The sequence below is a fragment of the Rhinopithecus roxellana genome, chromosome 12 (assembly GCF_007565055.1).
Source record: "Rhinopithecus roxellana isolate Shanxi Qingling chromosome 12, ASM756505v1, whole genome shotgun sequence".
Taxonomy (NCBI): Eukaryota; Metazoa; Chordata; class Mammalia; order Primates; family Cercopithecidae; genus Rhinopithecus; species Rhinopithecus roxellana.
Window position 1 is genome coordinate 24,339,921 of NC_044560.1, and position 24,436 is coordinate 24,364,356.

At 62.0% G+C, this 24,436-nt stretch overlaps 1 protein-coding gene across 1 annotated transcript in view; it reads right to left on the reverse strand.

Annotated features, from left to right (window-relative positions):
- Positions 1–958: 958 nt before the first annotated feature.
- MORN1 (MORN repeat containing 1) overlaps positions 959–24,436 on the reverse strand; it is a 68,345-nt gene continuing 44,867 nt past the window's right edge. The window contains exons 11-14 of the mRNA XM_010352587.2: positions 15,149–15,282; positions 14,902–14,981; positions 3,789–3,835; positions 959–1,275 (exon numbers count right to left, since the gene is read on the reverse strand). Of these exons, the coding sequence (XP_010350889.2) occupies positions 1,049–1,275; positions 3,789–3,835; positions 14,902–14,981; positions 15,149–15,282 (488 nt within the window). The 3' untranslated portion in view covers positions 959–1,048. The remainder of the gene's footprint in view (positions 1,276–3,788; positions 3,836–14,901; positions 14,982–15,148; positions 15,283–24,436) is intronic.

The following is a 24,436-nucleotide window of genomic DNA, read 5'->3' on the forward strand; positions in this document are numbered from 1 at the left end:
AGGTCGGTGCCAGTCGTAGGAGGGCCAGGGACAGCAGCATGAGGGAAACATCGGGGGCACGGGCCTGGTGTAGGGCTGGAGCTGGGTCCTGGACGCTCCCTCCCCAGGGCTCCAAACAGTGGTCTTCTGAGAGGGTGGGCTGCAAGAACAGGGGTGGGTCTGAGGGGCTGCCGGGACAGCGAGGGCCTGAGGAGGCTGGCTCCCTGCCCAGCGCTGAGAGGGCAGAGGGTGAGACCAGCCAGGCTGTGCAGGCCCCAGGTGGGCAGGGTGAAGCCAGGGGCCAGAGCAGGCGCGGCGGGGCCAGGAGGCAGGGTGTCTGCAGTCGCCACCTTCTGTGCTGACTGAGTGGCTGGCTGCCCATGGGCCACCTCAGTGCCCCCTCCCCAATGACCTTCTGGCCCCTCTCAGTGTCTAAGGGGCCCTCCAGAGGCAGCCGTAGAATGTCCCTGACCGTCCTCCCTGTTCAGTGCGGGGTGGGGACGTCAGGCAGGCAGGATACCGGGTCAGGAGAGCTGATCGCATGCCTCCTGCCTCTCGCCATGGGAGCCTGTCCTGCGGGCAGGATTGCCTGGAGTGGGTAGTGCCAGGCGGAGGCCAGGGGGTTGCCTGGCTGGGCTTCACTGCAGAGCTCTGTGGCAGGGAGACAGAGACCCTCCTTCCCATCCCCAGCCTGGGAGGGAATTCCGGCACCGACCGTGGCTGGGCCTGGGAACAGTGTGGGTGGGACAGACATGCTGGCCTCGAAGGGTGCCTGGGCGACTGCCACAGCCTGGCCTTGAGACGAGTCACCCCATGTGTCCCGCCTGAGCCCCCAGGCTTCCCAGGGCTCTGCGCAGAGCGGAGGCCACGGCAGTGAGTGAGGACGCGGGCTCCAGTCCTGCGGCCTCACCCGTGAGCATGTGGGTGCGTGGAAAGGGCCTCGCTGCGGGCGTCGGGCCCAAGGAGCAGTGCCCTCCACAGCTGCCACTGAGCATTGTATTCAAACAGCCGCAGGGCTCTGGGGAATCGGGGACAGGGTCCCGCAAGCAGAGGCAGAGTTTCTTGCCGTTCACACCGAGGTGGCCTCCTGTGGACACGGGGCCTCACCGAGGCGCTGGTGGCTCTGGGGTGCAGCCATGGGCCTGCCAGCCACTTGAGGCTTCAGGCCTTCTTCCAGGACGTGGGGTGGCTGGTCAGCCCTCTTCACTACGACCCGCAGGTGTTTGAAGGCGGGGGGCAGTGTGCGTCCCAGAAATGGCGGAGTGGTCACGTCATGGATCATGAGCACGTACTCCCCTGCAAGGGGCGGGCTGGGCTGGTCCTCAGCAGGCTCCTGTCCCCTGCCCTCCCTGGCCTTAGCCCACTGCCCACTCTCGTGTGCCCACTGGCTCCTGTGTCCCTGACCCTGGTCATCTCTGCTCGGGTTCTGGGATTCTTGGCACTGTAACCACAGCACCGGCCACCGGACCAGTCCTGGGGTGCTGGACACACAGTCAGCATAGGTGGATAAACTAACTTTGGGTAAAGGAAACCACCTCTGACCTCAGGCCACCGCCCAGCTACGGCCTCCGACTCAGAGGCTGGCAAGGACAGACACGACCCTCACACGGCGGCCACTCTCCAGCCCCTGCCGCTGACCTGGCTGTGGGTCCCTGGAGGATTCTTTTGCAAATACTTTCCTACTTTTTAGAAGAAAAATAATTCATTTCCTCTATAAACTGTTTTTAAAAATAACGAGCGCTCTGAAGGCAGGTGTGTGTGACTTGCTTTCGAAGCCCCCGCCCCGGCCCCTTCCCCACACCCGCGCTCTCTGGGTGGGGCTGGAGGGCGGCCCTGCTGGGGGGACTCGGCAGAGAAGGAAAAGTACTTTTCCTTTCACAGTCTGTAAACTGTCTGGAGAGCTTCAAAGTTGGAGAAACCATAAAAAAGAAAATAAGAAATAACAAAAAGTGAGGTTGCCATAGAAACCGTCCTCTCCCCTCCCCTGAGCCTGCCGGGGCTGGCACCAGAGAGTGGAAAAGGCGCCTCGGCTGGCCCGGGCTCACACCAGGAATGCGGCCGCAGCTGAAATGGGGGCAGGAGTCGGCTCACACCGCAAGGCAGAGCAACATTCCAGACGCCGGCCTGGAAAACAGCGCTCTCTTCGCAGAACGGCGGCCTCCTCCGGCCAGGCCAAGGGCTCGGCCGCCTGTGCGTTCCCAGGGCTGGACAAGAGCGAGCCTCGGGGGCCGGGAGGAATGTACTTGGCCCTGAGTCAGTTCCTCTAGAAAAAAACATGGTTCTGGGGGGCCTCGCAGGGGGACACACGTTCTGCAACCTGGCGGGTGTGGGCCACAGCGCTGGGCACCAGGGCCAGCCTCCCTGGCGGGCGGAGGAAGGGCCCCACATGGCAACGCCACAGTGTTTCCAAGCAGCCTGGTTTCTAGGTGTTCCCAGGAATCCAGCTATACCAGCGGCTGCCAAGGCGCTGGCCGGGGGGCCGAGAGCTCAGTGGGCAGTGGCTGAGGAGCCGGCCGCAGGCCCCATCTGACCCCACTCCTGAGACCAGCGTCCCGGCAGATGGGAAGGGCGGGAAGGGCTCTGGCTGGTGGCCACTATACGGCAGGCAGGGCCTCGATGGCCACATGATCTAGCCCTGGGCCAGCTCTCACCCGGGGCCTCGGCCATACATATGTGGCTTAGCCCCAAATGGCCCCCACGTCGGATCTCCCTTCGCTCCTCACCCCCTGAGCTGTCTCCACTGAGCACATAAAGCCTGGCCGGGCGGCTGTGCAGAGATGCCAGGACCAGCCGCCGTCGATGTGGTGATGTCCCGCCCCCACCCTCGCCCACCTACTCCTCCTGGGATGGCCGGGACGGGGTGGCCTGGTCGATGGTGTGAGGGCCGCTGTGGGACCCCAGGAGACACCGCCCAGGACTCCGGCCCCACCCCTCACCAAGGCCTCGCTGGCTATAGCCCTGGCCGCACTGGTGCGGTCCCCATGACCAGGGTGGCTCCGCTTGCTCCCGCTGTGCCAGAGGCAGCTCCGTGGTGGCATCCAGACCCCAGTGAGCGGTGGGCCCAGACCTTCCAGCCTTTGGCTCTCTAGCCAGAACCCCAGAGACACCAGAGGAAGGTCATTCACGTTGGCCCAGCGGACAGAGAGGCTCCGCTCTCCGTCAGGCACCCAGTCAGCCGCGGTGCTCGGGCCCTGCTAGGGCTCCAAGCCATTGTGTAGCTGAGGTGCCTGGCATTTGGCCCCTCTGGCTTGGAGGGGGATGCCAGGCCTAGGCTGTGGGGCTGAGCCCCAGGACTGGGGCGACTGGAGGAGGCCCCACGGCTGAGGGTCTGCACCTGAGCCTCCTCCAGGCCCTCGCTGCACCCCTCCTCACTGTCCCCATAGCAGCCCACATGCCGGGAGGAACCTCCCGCCCAGCCCAGCCCACCAGGCCCCGGCAGCCGGCCTTGCTGGGGTGCAGCTCCTCATGGTTCAGCCACCGTGGGCCTCGACAGCTGCCCCTCAGCTCCCCTTGGCAACCCTTGGACCCCAAGGCTTCTGCGCCTCCGTGCTCCCTGTCCCCATGGCTTCCTCCTTTCTAGGACATTCCCCACATCAAGGGCTGTGTTGGCCCAGCTTCAAATCTTTCTGGACCGTCCCCAGCCCCCAAACCCCCAGCCCCTTCCCATTCAGGCCCTTGGGAGGGCTCGGCTGCTCCCAAATCCCCCACCCACTGCCACCTGCCTCTGGGGACCCCGGGCCGAGTTCCCCCAACCCCACCCCCAGCCCTGGGCTGTGGCCTCTCGCCTCTCCAGAGAGTGGCACACCTACCTGGGTATGCTGCCGCGGCCTGCTCCTCCGTGGCTCTCCCCTCAGGCCTGTGGAGATGACACAGTGAGGTCCCTGAATGCCCTGTCTGGGCCCCCAGAATGTGGCATCCCTGACCCGAACCAGGGCTAGTGGCTCCAGGGTGCATTCGGGGCCCCAGGACAGCAGAGGCCTGCAAACTCCACCTCGGGGCCACGGGCAGGATAGGGAGAGTCCTCTGGCAGCCTGCACCCAGTTCTCTGCCCCTCGGGCCCGTGGGCTGCCCTGTGCAAATCCTCTTTGTCTAAATTATTGATGTGCTTATGGCCTTGGAGCAGGAGTGGGACTGACAACCCCATTTCCACAGGCTTCTGACAAGGAGGAGGCCTCCCCAGTGCAGCCAAGAAGATCCTAAAGGGCGGGAAAGGCCCGAAGCCCCTGAGAGGCAGCGACGCCGGAGCCTGCAGGGAGCAACTGAGGAGCAGCAGAAGTCTCAGCAAGAGGGGCCAGGAGGCCCGGCAGGGGCACGGTGTCCCCTCGGAGGGTCAGAGGTCCAGTGTCACCTGGGAGCGCCATGGCTGGGAAAGGAGAGGTAGCAGTGAGGATGGGAGGGGCCCGGGGTCCTGCCGAGGCCTCCCCATGGAGACACTCACTGCCCTGGCTCCCTGGGGGGTGCAGCTCCTGCCCTGAGGCAGTCTTTGGGGGAACCACCACCCACCTTGGTTTCTGATCTGCAACAAGTGAGGGGCCCGTTCCTCCTGCTGGACAGGGTCTCGGGGGACCCGCGGGCCGGGGCGGGGCCATGGCCAGGCAGGATCTGGGTCAGGGGGGCAGGTGGGCCCTAAGGACATGGTCATGGCACCTGAGCCTCCTCCAGACCCTCGCTGCACCCCTCCTCACTGTCCCCACAGCAGCTCCCACGGTGGGAGGAACCTCCCGCCCAGCCCGGCCCACCAGGCCCCGGCAGCCGGCCTTGCTGGTGAGCAGCTCCTCATGGTTCAGCCACTGGGGAGGAGGCAGTCCCTGCACATGGGGAAGCTGGGCCACCCGGCAGGTGCCTCGGATGCTCCTGCTGCAGGGACAAGGGGCTGGCTCCGTGTGGACACTCACCCTCCTCCCCGGACAGGGAGATGCACTTCAGAAGTGCATCTTACTTTCCCTCCCTCGCTCCCTTCCTCCCTCCTTTCCTCCCTCCCTCTCTCCCTCCTTTCCTTCCTCCCTCCATCCCTCCTTCCTTCCCTTTTTCTTTTTCTCTCTTGTTCTTTCTTCCTCTCTCTCTCTGTCTGTCTCTCCTTTCTTTCTCTAGATAGAGTCTTGTTCTGAGACCCAGGCTAGAATGAGCGGCACAATCACGGCTCACTGCAGCCTCCAGCTCCTGGGCTCGAGCAAGGAACCCCCTCGCCTTAGACTTCCAAGGAGCTTGGAGCACAGGAGTGTGGAGTGTGCCACCATGCCCACGGGACCACAGGAGTGTGCCACCATGCCCATGGGACCACAGGAGTGTGCCACCATGCCCACGGGACCACAGGAGTGTGCCACCATGCCCACGGGACCACAGGAGTGTGCCACCATGCCCACGGGACCACAGGAGTGTGCCACCATGCCCATGGGACCACAGGAGTGTGCCACTATGCCCAGCTAATTGAAAAAGTTTTTAGAGATGAGGTCTCACTATGTTGTCCAGGCTGGTCTCAAAGTCCTGGGCTCAAGAGAATCCTTCCACCTCCACCTCCTGAAGTCCTGGGATCACTGCACCTGGCCTTTGTTGAATTTTTTTTTTTTTAGCAATAGAGACAGGGTCTCACTGTGTTGCCCAGGCTGGAGTGCTGTGGCCTGATCATGGCTCACTGCAGCCTCAACCTCCCAAGTAGCTAAGACTATAGACACATGCCATCATGCCCAGCTAATTTTTAATTTTTTTTGTGGGGATGGGGTCTCACTATGTTGCCCAGGCTGGTCTTAAACTCCTGGGCTCAAATGATCCTCCCACCTTGGCCTCCTAAAGTGTTGGGGTTACTGGCACGAGCCACCGCACCCAGATGAGACGTTCTTTCTGTGTGAAGCCCCAGGTGTGCTGGGCTGTGTCCAGAATCACCCATCCAATGGGCCTGGGGAAGCCTGCTGGCACCATCCCACGGCCTCCTTCCACCGCCCTGTCCTCTGTGGCTGGCCAGTTCCTGTCCTTCGTGGCTCAAGGGGGTCAACAGCCCACCCAGAGCTGGGAGAGAGCCAAGGGCTCCTTGACTGGCCAGGTTCCTACCCATCGACAAACCTAAATCCTACAGGCAGCAACTGGGTGAAAAAGAATGAAAGAAGACTTTGAAATGACTTCATTTCGAGTGGGGAGAATGGGTCTTGCCAGGCCCCAGGACCCATGTAAGACACAGGAGTGTGAGCAAGGAGGGGAAGCGGGGTATATAATTCAGCACTGAGAGTAACTAGTCTGCCAGGCTGCCAGCCTTAGAGAAAGAAGCAGGATTACAGGAATCCTGAGAGTTTTTACAGAACCCCCAGGGCTTTGAGGAAAACACAGGCAGAGCCAGGAAGGAGCTCGGGAGTCTCGGCCTAGGGAGGAGGCAGTGCAGATTCACAGGCATGGGTGCCCCACGGACGGCGAGCAGGCCCGAGGCCAGTGTCCACGCAGCGTCCACGCAGGCATCGGTGCCCCACGGACGGCAAGCAGGCCTGAGGCCAGCGTCCACAGAGACCGCACATGGGGAGGCGGTGCAGGCAGTGGCCTGGGGGGCGTCTGGGCGCCCACTGCGTGCCTGGAACTGCACCTTCACATGGGTGCCAGCCCCTCACTCCTGTCCCTCAGTCACTGGCCATGACGGCCCTGACACTGGAGGCCCCAGTGAGTCTGCACCACCCCGGCGCCGTTTCCTGCCAGTTCTGCCCGAGGCAGCAGCTGCCACCACCGCACAGACACATCCTGCTTCCTCCTGACCTTTGGAGGTCTGGCCCGGCATTGGCCTGGCAGTCTTGGCCTCCCTGTCGGGGTCAGTGTCTGGGGACCCGGGTGAAGACACAGCAGTCCGGGCCTCACCCAGGGTCTATGTGTGCCTGTTCTGCAGCGCTGAACATCTGAGGCCTGTTTTGCCCCCACGGACTCGTGCTGTGGATACCCCAGCGCTCACACAGACACAGAAACATGGTGGGCGGTGTCTAGGCCGCAGGGGCTCCATTGCTGACCCCAGGCCCAGAGGCTGTGGCCGGTTGCGAGTGGCCTCTGTGGCTTTTAGAAGCACAGACAGGAGATGAGGTGGACGAGGCGGCACGGGTGGAGGGCCGTGAGGAGGGACAGGCATGGTGGGCAGGCAACCACCTCTGCAAGGCCAACAGGTGCTGCCCGGCTCCCTCCTCTTGCCTGTGCCTCTGGCAGTGACCAGAGTGGCCTGTCAGCCGAACTGGCCACCCTGATGGGTAAGGGCTGCTTTCCTGAGGCCCTGCATCGCATCTCGGTGTCCCCGAGTGAGCTCCTGGCCTTGGCAGCCCCCCTCACTGCACCTTCCCAGGCCAGATGCCCCGAGAAGCCAAGATGTCCCCTGAGGAGCTCCTCACAGGCTTCTGTGTGCAGATAGCAGCGAGTCACCGAGCAGAGCTCCAGGGAACGGCGTCAGAGAGGCCTTGGCCGAGTGCAGGCCCAGCAAGGGACCTCTGGCAGCCTGTAGCCCTTGACCCTGTCTACCCAGACCCGCTCCTTCGGGCCTGGGCTCGGCCTTTGCTGTCCTCAGTCTTCCAGTCTGTGACGTGGACATGTTCCTCATGCACGGCTTTGGCATGCCCTGACCTGGGCATGAAGTTAGAGCTGGGCCTGAGGCCAGTCTGCTGCCAGGCCAGGGAGGGCAGTTCATGGCAGGGGTCTGAGGCCTGGCCTGGTGTTCCGGCTCCTGGAGAAGGGCGCCCACTGGAGCCGTCAGGGGTCATGCCTGGGAGTCAGAGAGTCCAGGCAGATCCTGGTGACAAGGGCAGGAGGCTTTGCCCAGCTCTGGGGTTCCACATGGCCTCTAGGGCCACCAGGATGTGCCGGGAGCTGGTGAGGCAAGAGCCAAGCAAGACACAATCAGGAGGAATCTGTCACCTGGAGGTGGGGGGGTGTGACTTCCAGAGAAGGACCCAGGCTTCCCCACCTGCTGCGCAGGAGGCACACCCCAGGGTTTTCTGCAGCTCTGGGAGCCCCTGTGAAAGTCCAAAAATCAGGACCCTTGGCCGCAGATCTGGGGCCAGCTTGGAAACCGTTGTCACCTCCTTAGTATCCCCAAGAAATGAGAGCCAGGGGCCAGTGCTTTCTGTAACAGCCCCAGGCACAGACACAGACGGGTGCAGACGCCAGTCCCGGCTCCTCTCCCAGAGCACAGTCTGTGTGTCCTGCCCCATGGAGCACCTGGAGAACATGCCGGCACCAGGGAGGCCTCTTGCCCCTGGCCTGGGCCAAGGAACTGGGGGCCACATTGCCAGGGGAACCCTCCCAGGGAGGCCCCTCTGCGCCCGCAGGCTGGGGAGATGATGGTGGTTTTGTGACTGCTTTCCCAGGTCAAAGGTCAGAGTTTGGATTCTTGGCCCCAGGCCTTGGGGAGGCAACCGCCACAGACCCCCAGGTGCCCTGTCCCCAGTGGGCGGTCAGCTTCAGGTCTTGGAAAGCCTGAGAGGTGTTCTCTATTTGGGGGAGCCTGTTCACCTGTGGGCATTTGCCGGTGCGGGTGTGCGAAGAGTTAACAGCTGCCCTGCCCCAGCCCCTCCGTCTGCTGTGGGGTTATCATTGCACATCCCCCTGAGCACTGGGCACATCCGTGGGCCCAGCTGTTCCCGCCTGGCCCTCACACCTGGTTTGGTTTAGTATCACTGCTTGGACAAGACAGGGCTCGTTTTTCAACCTTTAGAAGTTTCTAGGCCAGGCGCGGTGGCTCTTGCCTGTAATCCCAGCACTTTGGGAGGCTGTGGTGGGCGGATCACGAGGTCAGGAGATCGAGACCATCCTGGCTAACGTGGTGAAATACAAAAAAATTAGCCAGGCGCGGTGACGGGCACCTGTAGTCCCAGCTGCTTGGGAGGCTGAGGCAGGAGAATGGCGTGAACCCGGGAGGCGGAGCTTGCAGTGAGCCGAGATGGCACCACCGCACTCCAGCCTGGGCTACAGAGCGAGACTACGTCTCAGAAAAAAAAAAGTTTCTAAAGAAGAACGCAGTCAATCCCTTTCTCTCGTGGCTGAACTCCCACTTGGAGGTGCTTCCAGCAGTGGGGCCAGGGCGCCTGGTGCTGCCTACTGAGGACCCTGGTGCCCCCAGCTGCCCAGTGCCCTCCCTGCAGCCCACCCCATTGTCCTGGGAGCTCTCATCCCTGTGTGCCCAGCCCCCAGCCTGCTGGACACCAGTCCCCCACCCTGGGGCCAGATCCCATGAGGACCACAGCCAGGTGCAGGCTGAGACCCACGGGCCAGGGCATCCCCTGGGCGCCTTCCCTGGGGATGGAGGGGCTGGGCTGAGTGGGACCTCCTGGCCACAGGGTCAGTAGGTGGCAAGGCCCAGAGAGGAGGCAGAGCCCTTGGGGAGGGTGAGCAGGTGAGCCGAGGAGACCAGAGTCGCCACTGCATCATGCGGGCCCCTTTGGGTCTGTTGAGAGTCTATTCCAGATCATGTTCTCCAAGGCCCCACTGGGCTGGGCCCCGTGCAGGTGTAGTGTGGAGGAGGCACTGGCAAGGATGCTCAGAGATGGCACCAGCAGTGAGCAGGCCAGACTCAGGCCAAGGGGCAGGCTGGGCTGCTGGGCTGTGTCCGTGTGTTTATGGCGGAGACCAGCGTGCCCAGGAGAGGACTGGGGGGAGCTGTGGGTGAGGTGGGACCCCTGGCTTGTGCCTGTGGGAATTTTCTATTTGTCCGTCTTGGGGCTGGGGTGGGGGTGGTTGCTGGGCTTCTCTGTGCTTCCTCCATCCGCACCCCTCGGCCAGGCAAGCTGGTGGCACGGGCCTCCCCACCTAGGCTGCGAATCACAGGCTGCTTTACTGGCCAGGCCTGCACCTAACTGGCCACAGGGTGCTGGCCAGGACTCACGCTCAGAGAAAGGACACGTTGCCGCCCTAAGTCCTGTCCCTATTCAGACCCAGCCAACCACGACAGGCCCAGGTGCATGGTCAGGCTCTTGCCTCACGTGTCTCTGGGCACCAGTGGCGGCTGCTGGCTCCAAGGCCATTCTCCTGGCTCCTGTCACCTCTTCGTGGCAGATGAGGGAGGAACGGGTCGGTGTCCTGCGCCCTCTGGGCCTGGGACAGGTGAGGAGCCCAGGTGCCTGTCCCCACCGGTGGCCTTTCAAAGGGGATGAAGGCCTGTGTGGGACGCTCCACGGTCACTGGCGATGGTGCCAGGAAGGGGCTCTGTGGGCTGTGGAGCTTCCATGATCTTTTCAAGTAAAAAAAAATTAATTGACTCCATCTGTGTTGGCCTAATGACTGATTAAATGACTAATCACAGAAGTCTTAATTAAGCCCATTTTTCTTGGAGCCGAGGAGGGAGGAGGGGCTTGGACGCCGACAGCCACCCGTGAGCCGTGACACGCAAGGTCTCCGCGCACCCGTGTCTGTGGTCGGGCTGATGGACCCCGTCCCGGGCCGATGGGGCTCGGGTGGCCACATTTTCCTATCATGAAGCGTGGAGTTAGGATTTCTGGGGCCAGCACCACCCCCACCATTCCTGTGGAATTCTCCTGTGTGGCTGGGCAAAATCACGGCCACGTTGATCAAACCGAGTCCCTCTTCTGCAGCTGACATAATTTCACATCTTTTAGGAACTGACAGGACTTTGTCCTTTTGTGGAATCCCGTAACACGCCTGGAATGTCTCTGCAGGAATGCAGCCAGAGGCCCTCTCAGAAACACGTCCCCTCCCGGGCAGCAGGCGGTGGGCACGTGCGGGGCCCTCATGTCTGGTCTGCGTCTATCGCCCACTACAGGGAGGGCCATCCCATCCATGCTGTCTCCCCTCCCACAAGCTGGGGTTCGGCCCCAGGTGGACATGGGGCACGTGGTGAGGCAACGCGTTGGGAGCCAGATTCAGCGGATGGCGCAGGAGCCCCTCGTGCAGCCTCTCCAGAGCCACTCGGGACCCCTCTCCTGGTCAGCACCTCTCCCTGTCGTCCTGCCAGAGCAGCATGAGTCAGGGCAGCCGTGGCCCTCCAGGCCTGGACTCTGCCCCACGTGGCCACAGGGGTGGGTGGGGCTCCTCCTCGGGGCTCCCTGACATCCTTGGACGTGCTGGGGCAGTTGGGGGTGCCCTGGCAGACAGGTGCAGGGCCTTGGCCTCTGGCTATGTCTGCAAGGCCCTTGCAGCAGGACCCTCCTTTCTGGCCACCCTGCACAAAGGGTGAGCAGGCCCTGGAGGGCTTCGGAGGGTCAGAGCACGCCTGCGGGGGTCCTGGTGGCCCTGGCTGGGCTTTGGGAGGGCAGACACGGCCTCTGTGCCCACAAACCAGGCTTCCTTTGGGGCACAGCTTGTGAAGGAACCTTGGTCCCTCTTTCCTCTTCCTATTTTAGGGAGCAGTCAAAGAAGACTTTGCAGGATCCTGCCTGAGAGTCGTAACAAAGGCACGTGCTTTTCCCGCGTGGGCCGTGCTTCTTATGTAAATTGAAACCCGCTGCTGCGCCTCTCCCGCACGCGCTGCTGCGCCTCTCCGGCTGCTGCGCCTCACGGGCTGCTGCGCCTCTTCTGTGCACGCCTCTCCCGAAATTACAGGCTGGTATGTCACTCTTCATCTTTGTCCTTTTTTTTGTCAGTCATTTCTGTTGTTTGGAGCCTCCTGGATGACGGTGACAGGCTCTGATGTGGGCTTTGAGGGGCCACCCAGTGGGGAGTGCATCAGGTGCCCTGGCGCTCACCAGGTGCCCAGCGGGGCTGCCTGTCCTCCTGAGGGCACCGGTGTCACCCAGTGGATGCTGAGAGGAGCTCCTGTTGTGCAGCTGCACGAAGGGGACACAGATATGGCTGTTTTGAGGGACAGATGGCTCCCCCAGAGCCCCAGTCTCAGCACACCCTGGTGAGCACAGCCTGGCCACCCTGACCATCGCTCACAGACTCCAGCATTGCCCCGCCCTGCCCTCCCCTGTGCCTGGCACGGGCTGGGGACCCTGCCTGGAACCACTCGGCCACGGCACAGTGAGGGTTCCTTAAATGCAAACCAGATGCAGCTGACTGAGTGTTCGAGGGCTTTGGATTTGCCAGAGCCAGGTTGGCTGCTGGAAAGAATGGCTTTCTTAGAATTCTGAAAAGTGGGCTCTTTGGGCACAGAGACAGGTCTGGACACTGGTTCAGGAAGCTGGGACCTACACCGGAGGGAGCGGTGCTTCTTCCTCACCGCACAGCAGGCAGAAGGCACGGGGGCAACAGCGGGAGGAGCCTCAGGCAGGGTCCCCCACTCTTTCCTAAGAGGGGGCCGTCGCACACACACCCAGATGGGTTGTGGGGGGCTTCAGCAGGGACAGAGCTGGGGAGGCCTTGGAAGAGGTTGTGAGGTCCACGCCCTGGTCAGCCACAGTTGAAGGCCTCTGGGTGGTGGGGGACAGCAGGTGCGAGGGCGGTAAGGGATCACGTGGCTGCAATGACCCGCTGGTGGGGGCAGGGGAGCCAGGCTCCGGCAAGGACGAGAGGCACAGGCCCAGGTTTGTCTCTAAGCCACTGCCACCCCAGGATCCATGGCGGAGAGGCCTGCAAATGTGCGGCTCTTCACCTCCATGCTGGGTGCTCACTCCAGGAGCGGGCAGAGCTTACAGAGAGGTCGCGATGGAAAAGACTCCCCAGGGTTTCCGTACCCAGAAGAGGTAAGCCCAGCTGCACAGAGAGGCAGGGCTCCCTGGAGGGAGCGGCCTCGGTTTGGGATGCCTGCCCCAACACAATGGGAGGGCCCTAGCTGTGCGGCCGTGCAGCCGGCAGGAGGCAGGGGAAGCCGCTGCTGGTCACAAACGCGTGCCCCGAAGAGACATCGTTTTAACACTGAACACTCCAACGCAGCGGCCACGTCGTCCTGGGATTGTAACAATCCTAGTCCAAAGATGCTTAACCTGAGGGCAGTGCGAGCCCTTCGTGGGCGCAGCCCAGGCTGGGAGGAGACGCCGACCCCTGCGTTCTCTCAGGTGGAAAAGAGCGAAAGCCTTTTTGCTGAAATAAGACGTTTCAACATCACCCTCAGTGCTGAGGTTGCCACGGTTATGGAACGAAGTGGAGGTGCTGCCCTGGGCGTTTGGGTCTGTGCGTGTCTGTGGGAGTGACTCTCAGAGTGTCTCAGCTTTTGGCTCTCGCAAATGCTCCCACGGCCGAGTCGCTGGGCAAACAGGGCCCCCGCGCCTGCAGGATCTTGGCTATTTTTTAGTCTCTGCTTCTCAAGTTATCTTACAAAGCGAATTTCATATTTAATTCACAAACCATGACTCAGAGCTAGACAGAGGGCGGCGCCTCTCCCATGGGTGAGTGGCATCAAAGGCCTGCCAGTGCCAGCACCTTGGCAGCCCCCGAGCGTCCCCCACGAGGGGCCTCACTGCAGGGGCTGCAGCAGACCCTCCTCCCACCTCGCTGGACCTCTTCCCTGGAGCTCCACCGCTGGGCCTGTGCTCGCTGCCTTGGCTACTTCCATACCCGCCACCCCTCCCCGTGGAAGCAGGAGGCGGCCCCGGCATACTCACATTCACATCCGCTTCTGTTTGCTGGATGGGCAGAGGCACAGGAGGTCTCAAGGGCCCGATACCCCGTGTTGGTCCCAGGCGGGCGCTGGGGATACCTGGAGCCCTCCTCTGCCCCTGAAGCTCTTCTGTGGCCACTGCAGGGGTCTGGTTCTCCACCCACCTGCCTTGCCCAAGGCCCCTGGTGCCAACCCTGTCCCAGGAGGACCCATGTCTCTCAAGAGCAGGTGATTTTTCCTGCAGGGTCTGTGCAGCGTCACCAAAGCAGGGTCTGTGCAGCGCGTCACCAGAATGTTTTGCCCCAATCAGGAATCCCAAATGTCACAGCTTCCACCCAAGAAAACAAGAGTGAGTGCCTGGGCCAGGCGCAGTGGCTCACGCCTGTAATCCCAGCACTTTGGGAGGCCGAGGCAGGCGGATCACGAGGTCAGGAGATCGAGACCATCCTGGCTAACACGGTGAAACCCCGTCTCTACTAAAATTACAAAAAAAAAAAAAAAAAAAAAAAAAATTATCCGGGTGTGGTTGCAGGAGCCTGTAATCCCCGCTATTTGAGAGGCTGGGGCAGGAGAATGGTGTGAACCGGGAGGAGGAGCTTGCAGTGAGCCGAGATCGCGCCACTGTACTCCAGCCTGGGTGGGTAACAGAGCAAGACTTCATCTCAAAAAAAAAAAAAAAAAAAAAAATAGCGAGTGCCTGGCAGGCGAGTGGGAGCAGGATGGGTGCTGGTCACTCTATGAGCAACCCAGCAGCTCCTCCACAGCCTGCGGGGCCAGTGAGGGTTGGTGGGACAAGCCACTGTGTCCTCGGGCTCAGGCCAGGAGGGACGGGTCCCCAGGGCACATCAGCGGGGGCCTCCCCAGCCCAGCCCAGTGCGCAGCTGCCTCCATTTTGTAGACAGAGTCCTGACCTGAGGTGGAAGCTGTGGCTGGGCCCTGAGCCCGTTTCCTCCCAGTAGAACCAGCCGGTTATGGCCCTGCATGTGCTGTGCCCGTAGCACTGCCAGGCCCAGGATGATGAGATGTGACGACCACAAACCCCCACGGTGTCCCCACTTGCATGTGCCACAATGTGCACCTGGTCCCACTCCTGTCCTCCAGCTCACAGAGTCCCCTTAGACCACTGCCCTGAACCCTGGCCACCAGCCGCCTTCCTCTGGGAACCCCCGGGCTCCTCCTACCTCTCTGCCTTCACGTGCCCACAGCCTGGTCCACCCGGCGGTCTGGGGGTTGTAGTGATCGAAGCAGATGGACCGGCCCCAGCTCCGCCCACTTCGTACCAGCCCAGGCAAGTCACAGGGTAGCTGTCAGCCCCGCGAGACCCTGGTGGGGGGCTCCCTGAAGCGAGGCCCGTGTAGGCTCACTGCCTTCTCAGACCAGGTCCTTGGCTCCCCTGGGCCTTCCCTGTCCTCCTGGCCCAGCTGATGAGGAGGCCAGAGCTAACCCTCCAAACGCCGGCCAGTGGGGCGGGACATTGCTACCTGTTGCCTCCAGGCGGTTCCTGTGCAGTGGGTGGTGCCCCTCTGGGGTGCAAGCCGCCTCTGGATCTGCTGCCTGCCTTCTAGAAGGATTGGGCAGGAGGAGGGGAGAGGGAGAGGCTCAGAAAGGGGGCCAAGAGCTCTGCTCGAAACCCCCCGGGCACACGTGGCCTGGGTGTTGAGGTGGTGGGTGGGCAGGGACCGTCTTGAGTGATGTGGGGTGGCCTCTCCACCCGCCATGGGCACCCACCTTGTGGAGGCTGTCCAGGAACAGGAAGGGGTGGTACCCGGGCGGGGGCGGCCCCAGTAGGACATCGGTGAACTCGGCACAGCCCTGATCCACTCGCCGACAGGCCCCGGGACAGTGGGGCGTGTGTCCCCCGGCTGAGGAGACAGAATGAAGAAAGGCTCTGTGAGGGGCTCGGGGCAGAGACAGAGGGAGCCCGCATGGCTGTGCTGACGTGTGGCTCTGGCCAGGGCAGCGGGCACAGACATAAGCAGCGATGCCATCTTGGTGGGGGCAGGTCAGGGGGCAGGGACTGTCCCTCCTGGGTGCTCCCTCTGGCCACCGACAGTGGAGGTGGGGGTCCTTTGTATCCACGGCCTCATGATACCTCCATTCCCTTCTGAGTCCACCCCAGCACCTGGGAGCCCAGTGCTCTGTGGCAGGAAGGGTCTCCCATCTGCAGCCCCCTGCCAGCCGAGGCACTTGCTTCCAGGGTAGGGCCGGGCCTCGGACCCTGGCCAGAGAGGCTGGTGCTCAGCAGCATAGCCACGTGCCCTCCTCTGAGTGTAGCATGAGGAGGAAGACGGTTCTGCTCCAGCGATGGATCGAGATGGGCATGGCATCGGGCCCCGTTCTCCACCAGCGTGGAGGGGAGAAATCGGGGCGGCTGCCAGTCCCTCCAAGTGGCAGCGGACCCCAAGTCCTCGGGCATCGGAGGAGGCTGTGAGTGGGCTCAGCCTGTGCATCCCTCAGTGGGACCCCTGCAGACCCTTGCCCATCCTAGCTTTCTTCAGCTCCTCTCCCAGGATCCCAGGGTGTGAGGTATGGGGGCTTCCCTTTGGCTTCCGCCACGAACAGACGGAGCTACAGCCCCCAGGGCCTACCCTGCTGTGTCTTTTACAAGGACGGTCAGTGGCTGAGCCTGAAGGAGATAACTTTAGTGCAACCCCTCCACACACACATACACATCAGAACCCACTCTCCCACAGGCACCTGGGGCTCTCCTGACGTCCCTGCCCCGAGGGCCCTCCCCTTGCACACACCACTGGTAGGAGGTGCTAGCAGGAGGCCATGGGATGTGGTGAGGGCTGAAGGTTGGCTCCAGAGTTGGCTGGATGGGGGAGTTCTGAGAGGGAGGCAGGGGCTGGTGTGGTGGCTTTAGGGCCACAAATAAGTGTCCCCACCAGGCAGTGACACCATCAAAAAACAGAAGAGACCCAGCTCCAGGGTGGAGCCAGGACAGTGCCCAGGAGGGAAGGAGGAGTCAGGGGCTGCTGAGGGGTGCGCAGGAGGCCAGGTCTATTTGGGCTCAGTTTCATTTGTGGCCGGATCCCAGGAGGCAGAACCCTCACGTGGGGCCCTGAGTGAGTGGAGGGGCGCTGGATAGGACCTTGGGGATGGAGGCATTAATGTCCCTTTCCCGGAGCCCAACTTCTGTAGGAAGCGACAGAGACGCTAAGAAGAGCCAGCCTCAGAAGTATCTCCAAATTACAGGAGGGAGAATTATCTCTCTCGGAGGTGTCTTTATTTAATCATTATGGTGCATTATAGAGAGAAAGTCTTCCTTCTGCAAGGACACTCTTTAACTGACATCCTTCTTCCAGCAGCTTTTGCTGGCCCGGCACTATTTACGTCCCGGGGCGATGGCTGGGAGCTGCACTGCTGATGGCATAATTTCCATTTCTTAACGCACCGATGGTTTCCACGTGGACTGCACTGGAGCTAACTTGGACTGCATCTTTTATCGATACCCCCTGGGCAATAAAGACGCCAGCTCTGTATCCTGATCATGCAGACGCCCTTGCCCTCGGCAAGGTGACTGCTCCAGAGTGGGCCCAGATCCTGAGCCCCAAGTATGCGTGGTTCACACGGCGGCGGGGGCTTCAGACCTCCACCTGCCACGTGCCATTTCGGGGGGGCAAGGTGGGAGATTGGAAAATGTATTTTTAGAAGCCCAGCAGGCATTCCTGGTGTGTAAATAAACATACATCCGCCTGGAGCCTGGAGGCTGTCTGCATCGCTGAGGATCAGGGGTTCCGGCCAAGCTGTTTGAAGAGCCTCCTTTGCCTGGTGATCACAATGGCTAGTGCCAGGCGCCTTCAGGCAGGCTCTCGCAACATCCCTGCTCTCAGAGTAAAGGCTCTGTCGTGATTGCCCCTGGCTGATAAGCAGCCAAGGCTCAGCCGGGTAAAGGGAGGCCTCCCTGCGCAGCACAAACAGAAACTAACGGCTTTCAGTTCAGCAGGAAGAAGACAGAGGACACCAGGGCCTGTAAAACCGGGTTCCTTGAGCCCATGTGGGTTTGACACGGGGGGTTTCCTGGAGGTGCAGGCAGAATCTCCCGTCTGCATGGTCCCTGTCCGAGAGTGAAAAGGAGGCCCTCTGGGTTGGCCAAGACACTTTTGTTGCAAGCAAGAGAAACGAGAAATGGTGAAAAGCGGAAGGGGAGTGTTGTCCACAGCCTTGAGCTCGGAGGAGCCTTCTAGATCCCAGCACATCTGGATCCAGGAGCCCACACTGTGTCTCCTTCTTCTGGATGTCACCTCCCCCTCCCTCAGGCTCTGACCGCCACATGGCACAGGCCCACGGAGGGAGCCTTTCTGCTGCCACGCTGGGGGACTGCCTGGCCATGAGAGACAGAGGTCCACCTCTGCCATGCACTCCCCGAGTCGGGGCTGCAGGCTGACCGCAGCAGCCCCTGGGTCCTGGCTGTGACCGCCTTCCTGGAGGTTGGCACCACACCCCCAGGTGCTCAAGCTGAAAGTTTGGGATCAGCCTCCAGTTGCCCCTGCCCCATATCTTATGCACCCACAATTACTGCAGCTGCAGCAACAAGGCTATCAAGGGCTGCCTTTAAAACGTATCTGTGCCTGGACCCCCAAGGTTGCCCACTGCCCTGCCACACTCCTGCCAGGCCCCAGTGTCTCCCACCAAGTCACTGGCACTGCCCTCAGCTGGAGCCCAACTCCTGGGTCCCCCTCGCCCTTCAGTCCATTGTTTACACGGGACCCTCACACGGAAGCCAGGTCAGTCCCTCCCCTGCCGAGGGCCCGGAGCTCAGCCCGGCCTGGCCCTGCCTGATGCTGGGCCAGAAACGCCACAGAAGCTTGCACATCCCCTAAAGAAAACGAGGGTACAGGAAGGCCCAGCCAAAGTGTCCTGCGGGGCTGCTCTCTGTGGAGCAAGGTTTGGAATCCACCTGGCTGCTCCTGTTCAGGGCACCCTCCGTGCAGAAGCAGGCACCCCCGCCGCACGGCTTCTCTGCGTTTGCTGAAGGGGCAGGTTTTCCAAGGCTGCGCCTGGGCTCTGCTGCTGACATCAGGGTGGCCCTGGCCTGAGCCCCTACTTGTCCCCCGGTGTCATCGGCTACAGATGGCCGCTGTCCCCACAGGCGCTGTTTCCTCCTGCCACTGGGCCCCAGGGGACCTCGGAGGCTGCTGTCCCTGGGGCAGGTTGGCCTCTCTTCTGTTCAGACCCCTTTGGGTGGTCACCTCGCTTCCCATGGACACAAGCACCACGTTCAGCCAGATGACCCCTCACCTGCCCCCTCAGGGGCCACACACCCAGCCCTGGCAGCCAGCAGCCCCCTCATGCTGTGTACTGCGCATCCCACACCCTGTAGACACCAGAGCAGAGCTGAGTCCCTCCTCCAGCTCGGCCTCCCCTTGGTGAGGGGCCTGCCCTCCCCCAGTCACTGACTCTTCCCCTTACTCCATGACACCCCTCCGCCCACACAAGTTTCTCCAAACTTCTCAGATCCTCCTTGTGGGCACCTCCATGGCTGCAGTCCTGGGGTTTGGGCCATCATCTGTGGCTTGGAGGACTGCAGTGGGTCCCTAGGCCTCCAGCACCCCTGGTCCTGTCACCCACTGTTTGTCTCCAGCACATGGAGGACTCGAGGCAGCAGGTGGACCTTGTCACTCACCAGCTCCACATGGCCAGAGGCTTTTCCTGTCATGTGAGCACAGGCCATGATGTGAGCCACCACACAGGCCACGATGAGGGCCACCATACAGGCCACCACACAGGCCATAATGTTGGGCTGCCACACAGGACGCCATACAGGCTGCCACACAGGCTGCCATACGAGCCACCGCATGATGCAGGCTGCCACATAGGCCATGGCTAGGGTGACCACATAGGCTGCCACACAGGCTACCATACAAAGGCCACGACCTGTGGCCACCACACAGGCCACCACATAGGCCATGGTGAGGGCTGCCATAGAGGCCAAAACATGGGCCCCATAGTGCAGCCCATGATACCAGCCACGAGGCCATGATGCGGGCTGTCCTCCAGTCCTCTCTCTCCTCCTTGCCCGTCTCCACCCGGCCCCTCTGGCCCTGGCATTGCTGCTTGTCTGGTGCAGGCTGGCCTTGCCCTTCTGTCCCGGTCCCCACACTGCCTTGGTCTGGTGGCCCCTCCCGACCGAGCCTCTCCTAGCCCTGCTGTGTCCCGCCTGTTGCTTGCTGCCCAGCTTCCCCTTTGTGGATCTGTCCCCAGCAGAGCCCACTTCCCTGTCTTGTCCCTAGCACTCCCCAACTGGTCCTGGGCACGCTGCTGACCGTGTGATGGCCAGGTGCCCAGCTGAGCCAACTTGCTGGTCACAGTGTAGCTGCCCCCCAACATCACCCCCTTCCTGGGCATCGTCCTGCTTGTGCCCCCGTCTGCAAATGTGCTCCCATTAGGCCAAACCACCGAAAAGAAACGGCTAAAAGGGGCCGGGCGCGGTGGCTCCCGCCTGTCATCCCAGCATTTTGGGAGGCCAAGGCGGGCAGATCAGGAGGTCAGGAGATGGAGACCATTCTGGCCAACACAGTGAAACCCCATTTCTACTAAAAATACAAAAATTAGCTGGGTGTGGTGGTGCATGCATGTGGTTCCAGCTACTCGGGAGGCTGAGGCACAAGAATCGCTTGAACCTGGGAGGCAGAGGTTGCGGTGAGCTGAGATCACGCCACTGCACTCCAGCCTGGCCACAGGCTTAAAAAAAAAAAGAAAAAAAGAAAGAAAGAAAAGGCTAAAAGTCAGATGGCGAGTGCCCCCCAAAGGCATTAAACTCAGAAAAGCTGAGGTGAGAGACGCTTTCAGACAGCGCAGTGCCCACTGTCAGTGGAGACCCTCTCTTCCCCGTCTGAGTGGCGCCCGCCAGCCTGAGTAGGCCTCACTCCCAGGCTCAGGGAGACAAATTCTGTGACAGACACATCAGCTCATCAAACTCTGGGCTCCATGGGCCCCAGAGGAACCACTCATGGCGGAGAGTGAGGAAGGATCCCTGGCAGTGTCTGGGGCACTCCCTGACCCAAGGCCATGCTCATCACCTCCCGGCCAGGCCGACCCACTGAGGCAGGGCTCCCAGCAGGCGTGCCCATCCCCAGACTCCCAGCAGCCATGCCCATCCCCAGCTCTCAGGAGTGACTTCCAAAGCCTTTATGCCAGTCTTAATTACATCAATTACAGCTTTATAAGCAAAATAAAGGTCACCGTACGACCTCGAGGGGGCCTCAGGAACCGAGAGGCTGAGCGCCAGCCCGGGACGGGATCGGGCAGCTTGACCGCTCTGGAGGGGATGCCAAGTCATTATCTTTTTACGGCGGACTCAATTAGACTCCCTAGTCACCTGTGTAGGGCACCAGGCAGCAGGCGGGGACACTGCCGGAATCAACAAGGGCTGCTCGGGCCAGGCCAGCCCCAAGAACGGCCGCCGCAGGCCCAGGACCTGGCCAGGGGGAGGCCAGGCCAGCCCCAAGAACGGCCGCTGCAGGCCCAGGACCTGGCCAGGGGGAGGGCAGGCCAGAGCAGAAACATTGATTTCATTTAAGTGGATTCAAAAAATAAAATGTTATTGGCCCTAAGGGGACAAGAACAGTCTCATTCGGAGGTGACCAGACACAGCGCATTAGTCTTTAGGAGTCGGTCAGTCAGCCGAGAAGTGTGGCTCATTAGAGATGCAGGGCGGGGCCTGGAGAAGTCAGCGGGAATACGTGGGGGGACAGGAGTCACACGGGGGCCTTTCAGACTCCCCTGCTGTCCCCAGCCTCGGGCTTCGTCCTCACCTCCCTCACCCTCCTCACCTCCCACACCTCAGACATGGCTCCGCTGACCCGAGCCACCTAAGAGCCATGGGGAGGTGTAGGCTGGGCCACCACCATACCTGGCCTCCCTCAGCAGAGCCAGCGTGGGCCCTGGCACTGTCACCAAGAAGGAACCCATGCTGGTCTTTGCCTTTTTAAATATTTTATTTTATCATAGAGATGGCCTCCCTATGTGGCCCAGGCTGGCCTTGAACTCCTGAGTTCAAGCAATCCTCCCGCCTCAGCCTCCCGAAGTGCTGGGATCACAGGTGTGGCTCCGTGCCAGCTCCTTGCCTTTCCTGAGGCATAGAAAATGTGCTTGACCCTAAGCCTCCGTCTCCAGTAGCCTCCATCCTTCCCGAATGTTCAGAAAATAAAGGATGCTCCGGAGCTCCCGGGGCCTAATCGGTTGCGGCTGCTCCTGCACATTTTGCCAGCACGATGCTGATGTTTCTCCACTGCTGCCTTCAGACCTGCTTCTGGAATGTGCGGGCGCCTCTGCTGGCAAAGCTGCCAAGACAGGACTGCTCTGGGCTCTCTCTGTGCCTGCCCATTCCTCGCCTCCAGGAGCCCCCCACAAAGCTGTCTGTGCAGCTGGCAGAGCCGCTGGGCCCTGGGGACGACGCTGTGGGGCACCAGCCCTGCTGGGGCCAGGTGGGTGCTATTCCTGTCAGGCGGGAACGGGATCAGGCCCCTCATCTTGCTCCTCTTCCTCTGGGGGTGCTGTGCTGAGTAGCAGTGGCCCCTCGAGGACTGAGACTCGGGCCTGGGGCCCTGGACAAGGTCTGGGGCTCCCGCGGCTGCTGTCCTCAGGGCTCTCCTCATCCCCACTGTGTTCTCAGGAGCTGTTCTGAAGCTTTCCTGGGGAGGACAGGCCAGGAGCCACCCTGCCACGGCTGTCTTGGGCCCTCAGATAGACAGAGGCCTCGCGGAGCCGTGGAAGCAGCTTTACAGGGCGGCAGGAGGAGGCGCAGCCACAGAGGCCAGCCCTCCCGGGGACTGGCTGCCTCCCGAGGCTTCTAAACACCGTGGAGTCCGCCTCTGCCTTGGGGTTTGGACTTCTTTTAGCAAAACGGTGTAGAATCCATGGCCCCCTGTTCTTCTGGAAGAGAATGGAGGAAACCGTGGTCCCGTGTCAGCTGGGCGGGATTCCCGCAGGCCTCCCCTGCTACCAGCAGGCCCAGCTGTGTGGGTGATTGAGGTGGGGCTGGGGCCAGGGGCAGGGTGGGGTGGGGGTGGGCCAGCTTCCCTAGGACCCTCTTCCTGGCCATCGGCCTTCTTTCCCATCTGGAGCAGGAGAGAAAGGAGTGTGGGAGGGCCTGGCCCAGACCCACCAGAATCAGGCCGGCAGAGAACGTGCGTCCCCGCAGTCACGGCTGAGGAGGACGTTCACGGGCACTGCCCTCAGGTGGCCTTAGGGGCTCTTCTTGCCAGAGCAGCATCACCTGAGGGCTGGGCGTGGCCAGGCACGAGGGGCCGGTGGGCCTGGGAGGGATCTGCAGGGCAGGTTGAGACGTGGTTCTGAAGCCGGGCAGCTGCTCCCCAGAAGCTCCAGTGAGCACACTCGACAAGGCGGTGTGGCAAGCTGGCCCCGAGCATCCCCCACAGGGCCCCGAGCGTCCCCCATAGGGCCACACTCTCACTATGGGGGAGCAGGAAGGCCCAGCGACCAGCAGCATGTTGGGGGGCTGGGAAAGGCCTGGGGGACAGGGTGTGGGGTGCAGGAGCCCTAAGGCCGACGCTGGTGAGGACGCCAGGGGTGGGGACTGCACAGACAGCAGTTCCTCTGGACAGGGATCCCGCATGGGCCGGGCTGTGCAAAGGACACGCTGGTCCCTGCTGGCCTCTCAGGGCAAGCGTGATGACCCTGGCCTGCTCCGGCCTCCGTCCCTGGGGGCCTTGTCCCTGCGCTGCACAGATGGGGCCCAGCCGCCCCAGTGGGAAGGGAAAGGGGGAGCGCTGCACCAACTTGCGGGCTCTATGAGCCACAACGGCCACCTGCGGAGCCTGGGGGCAGGGCTGAAGCTGGCTACGGAGGTCCTTGGGGGCCACCTCCACCTTCCAGCAGCAAATGCCAAGTCCCCAAATGCAGAATTCTGCCAGTGGGAGCATCACCATCTCTGTTGGCACCAAGTGAGAGCAACGAAGACAGGTGAGCCACCAGGAGGGATCTACGTGTCCTCACGCTCTGCACTCATGGGTGGCCACATGCACCCGCACCCTCGCACAGGCACAGGCAGTCCTCAGGCTGCCACACTCAGGGTCTGTCTGTGCCCCTGGCACCTCCAACCCATTCCTTCCACCGGGCCAGGGCCAGGCCTGCACACCCACCACCTGCCACCTGCTGGGGCAGCAGTCACGCACTCCCCCACTGCTCCCTGTTGGCGGCCGAGCGTGGGCCAGCCTTGTTGGGGGATACAGGACAATTTGGGGTACTTGCCTCACCTCTGTCCTCCTTGGAGAGCCTGGGGCTCACCCTACATGGCTCTGAACAACAAGGGCCAGGCTCTGCACCGGGAGACCCTTTGCCCTGCCAGCTGGACCCTCAGGCTGCTCAGAGGGCCAACCGCAGCACCTGCCCCTCGCCAGGGGACACAGGCTGCCAGCATCGCTGCTGACCAGAGATGGAGATGAAGGCGCCCTAGCCAGCAACACAGGGGCTCTGTGTCCCAGGGTCTCCTCGAGGAACAGAAACTGTGCCGAGGGCCTAGGGCCAGGCTGCAGTGAGCAGCTCTGACCCCACGTGCCCGGTGCCCACGCCAGCCAAGCCCACGCCAGCAGTCTCTGCTCACAGGCCCTGCCAGGGGAGAGCAGGAGCACACACACAGCCGCGTGTATGAGGCCATACACACACGTGCACACACACACGCACACACACACGCACACACGCGCGCACACACATGCGCGCACACACGCACACACACGCACACGCACGCGCCCACACTCACACGCACACACACGCGCACACGCACACACGCACACGCGCACACACGCACACACGCACACACGCACACACACGCACACACGCGCACACGCGCACACACACGCGCACACACACGCACACCTGGATGTTTCCTCTTATCTCTACGACACACACCCCGAGCTCACACGCCCCAAGCCCACGGGTTCTATCTTGTCTCCCCTTTTCCACGTCTGCCAGAGATGCAGCCTCCATCTGTGATGAGCCCTCAAAGCCACATGGGGAACCTTCCCTGAAAGGCCTGGCCTGGAAGCTTCG